Source organism: Cariama cristata, unplaced genomic scaffold (genome assembly GCF_000690535.1).
Source record: "Cariama cristata isolate BGI_N322 unplaced genomic scaffold, ASM69053v1 scaffold39880, whole genome shotgun sequence".
Taxonomy (NCBI): Eukaryota; Metazoa; Chordata; class Aves; order Cariamiformes; family Cariamidae; genus Cariama; species Cariama cristata.
The window spans coordinates 22,207-24,844 of record NW_009593664.1 but is presented as its reverse complement, the minus strand read 5'-3'; the positions used below and the strand labels follow the sequence as shown (position 1 = coordinate 24,844).

Sequence of the window (2,638 nt, the reverse complement as noted above, 5' to 3'; positions counted from 1 at the left end):
CGGAGCAGGCCCGGACGGGCTTCGGTGTGAGGGAGGGCATGGCGCGGCCGGGCGCTGGGGGAGGTGAAGGGCAGCGTGGCAAAACTACCGCGGGATTTATTTGCGCTGCGACGGGATTCGGGGGCCCGGTAGCCTGACAGGAGCTGAAATACCGGTCAGGTAGGGTCCGGGAAGCCGAAATGAATTGGCCACCTTCGTCCCGGGATTCTGGGGCACACCTGGGAGCTAAGTCCCTATGGCTGGGGGGCCGGCCCGGGGGCTCGGGGGCAAGGGGCAGGTCAGGCTTCAGTCGCTCCTGAGAGCATGTTGCTGGTGAGGTGTACGGCTGTTTTATCCCAGTACTGGCCTTTGCTAGTTTCTGGGCGCTAACTTCACTTTTTACACCTTTTGCATCCAGAATACTGTCTCGATGCAGTTCTGATGAAAGCCAAACTAGGCTGAACTCTCTGACTTTGCCCTCTTTCCTTGTGCTTAGTTTTTAGAAGTTAAGTACAATTCAGCAATCAAAGGTTAAAGGCAGTATTAATCACAAAGCTAGTGTACCCTCCCTGAGTACCTAATTACTATCTAAAGAGGTGTGCCCTCAAAAGATTCTGAGGGTAGCTAGGAAACAAATGCTCTCAGGATTATAGTTCTGGTAATTTAGGACTGCTGCTTCTGGTTTTGATGTCTCATTATTTATAGACTGATCCCCGAGATTCAGTCTCACGTACGTTCTCTGGAGAATGCCCCGTATGCTCTCACGCAGTGCAGTGAGATGGATAATGTGCTTTCTGTAAGCAAATGGAACGGCACTTAGTAGGATTGTCTGCAACTGCAGGAGGGGAGGGAGCGGGCAAAAGCTATAAATGGATTTAAACAAATGCTGTAACGTGAAATTTACCCTAATTTTAAAGAGGACTAAAAACCATGTCTGGTACCTCCTACCTTTACGATTTCTTGCTGAGTCCTGTAATTTGATGATTTATTCTGAAATCTGTTTTGAAATCTCTCTTCCTTTCCAACTAACGAGACGTAGGAACTGTCACATTCATCTGTTCTGTCAAATGCACATGCAAAAATATCCTTCTTTGGCACCTGAAATTTTTGTTAACAAATAAGTAAAGGGGGAGACATCTGCTGGTTAAAAGTTAAGATCAGAAGTCCGTATATAGGCACTGGAATCAATATCTTAATTTTCTAAAGTATTAACCACCCAGTGGCCGTATATTAAAGCAAACATTCTCTAATTTGGTGACAAACTTTGGAACTATTGTAGGTTTATCCCTCTAAGACAACGTGTGGGGTTTTGCCGCAAACAAAGTTAGCAGGGGCTATTACCTGTGTCTTAGCTCAAAGCCGCCTGCTGCGTGCATAGTCCTGCCCACCAGCTCTTGAAGCTTGGTTTTCTTGCCCAGCTGGTGTGCAAGCTGGAGCCACGGTTCCCAGCTGTGGTCTGTGCCGCCTGGCCTGTGGGTTGCAGGCAGTTATTGAACTGGGAAGCTCCCCAGCCATAACAGTGCTGGCGCCTGCGACCAGCAGCGGGTGACGTGACAGGTTGTGAGGCGAGGAGCGTGTGCCGTGGCCAGGGAACGTGTCGTCTAATGGGTCCTCTTTACGTGCCTGGTCCCTCCGTCCCTCTCTTAAGCTGCAATAGGGTGCCTCTCCCCAGGGTGTGAGGCAGGGTACCAGCCATCCTCGGGGTGCGAGACTGGCCCTGCGCCTGCGTTTGCTGGAACCACGGGTTCAAACCCACATATGTTACCACGTGCCTTGCAGAGCCTATTGATGCCGTCCTATCTCCCTAGATCTGTGCAGGCAGGCCCTTTAGCTGTAGCCCTTCCCAATTCATTTGTGGTGGAAATAATATTTTATAGATAATGGTGTGTTACATAGCTGCAGTGCTGATTCCTGAACATGTGCTTCTTTTCAATGTCTCAGATTTTTTAAAATGACCAGAAATTGATATCTTCTTTTGTTTAAAACTTATTTTAATCAATACTTTAGATTTTTAAAAAGGCAAAAAGGAAATTAATATTTAATTAGGAAGTCATTTCACTTTTCACAAAAATAAACATACTGAAACTCAAGTTTTGGTCAGCTTCTGACATACATGTTATAGTAAAATCAGAAATGGATATTGAGGATTGATGCTGTTCTTTGCATTTTCAGTCACTTGCCTACATCTCCCTTGTTTGGGATCAACATTTTCAAGAACCGTTTATGGATTTTTCTGAAAATAATTATGTGAGGATTTATCTTTTGAAATACAACACAGCTTTTCAGCCTTTTTATCCATTAGAACCTAAAAGCATTTTTTTAATTTTAACCAACAGTTTTTAACACTTACATTGAATCTTGAGAAAACTGTCTTGACTTTGAATTCTACTGACTTATGGAATAATCTGCACAGGGGAATGGTAGATGATACACTAGCAAAAAAGGCTTTAACTTAATAGCCTCCACCTGCAATTAAAAGGTGTCTACATTTATAAGATTCCTGAAAAGCTTGTAAATAATCCAGTTTGTTTTTATATTTAGATGACTTTAAGCCTGCATCTATTGATATGTCCTGTGAAGGAGACCTTGAAGTTGGCAAAGGTGAACAGGTGACAATAACACTGCCAAATATTGAGGTGAGTGGGGTGGCTGAAGAGCG

General features: G+C 44.8%; 1 protein-coding gene across 1 annotated transcript in view; it reads left to right on the top strand.

The window, feature by feature from the left end:
- The first annotated feature begins 2,526 nt into the window (after nucleotides 1-2,526).
- EAF2 (ELL associated factor 2) overlaps nucleotides 2,527-2,638 on the top strand; it is a 10,963-nt gene continuing 10,851 nt past the window's right edge. The window contains exon 1 of the mRNA XM_009695100.1: nucleotides 2,527-2,615. Coding sequence (XP_009693402.1) covers nucleotides 2,547-2,615 — 69 coding nt within the window. The 5' untranslated portion in view covers nucleotides 2,527-2,546. The remainder of the gene's footprint in view (nucleotides 2,616-2,638) is intronic.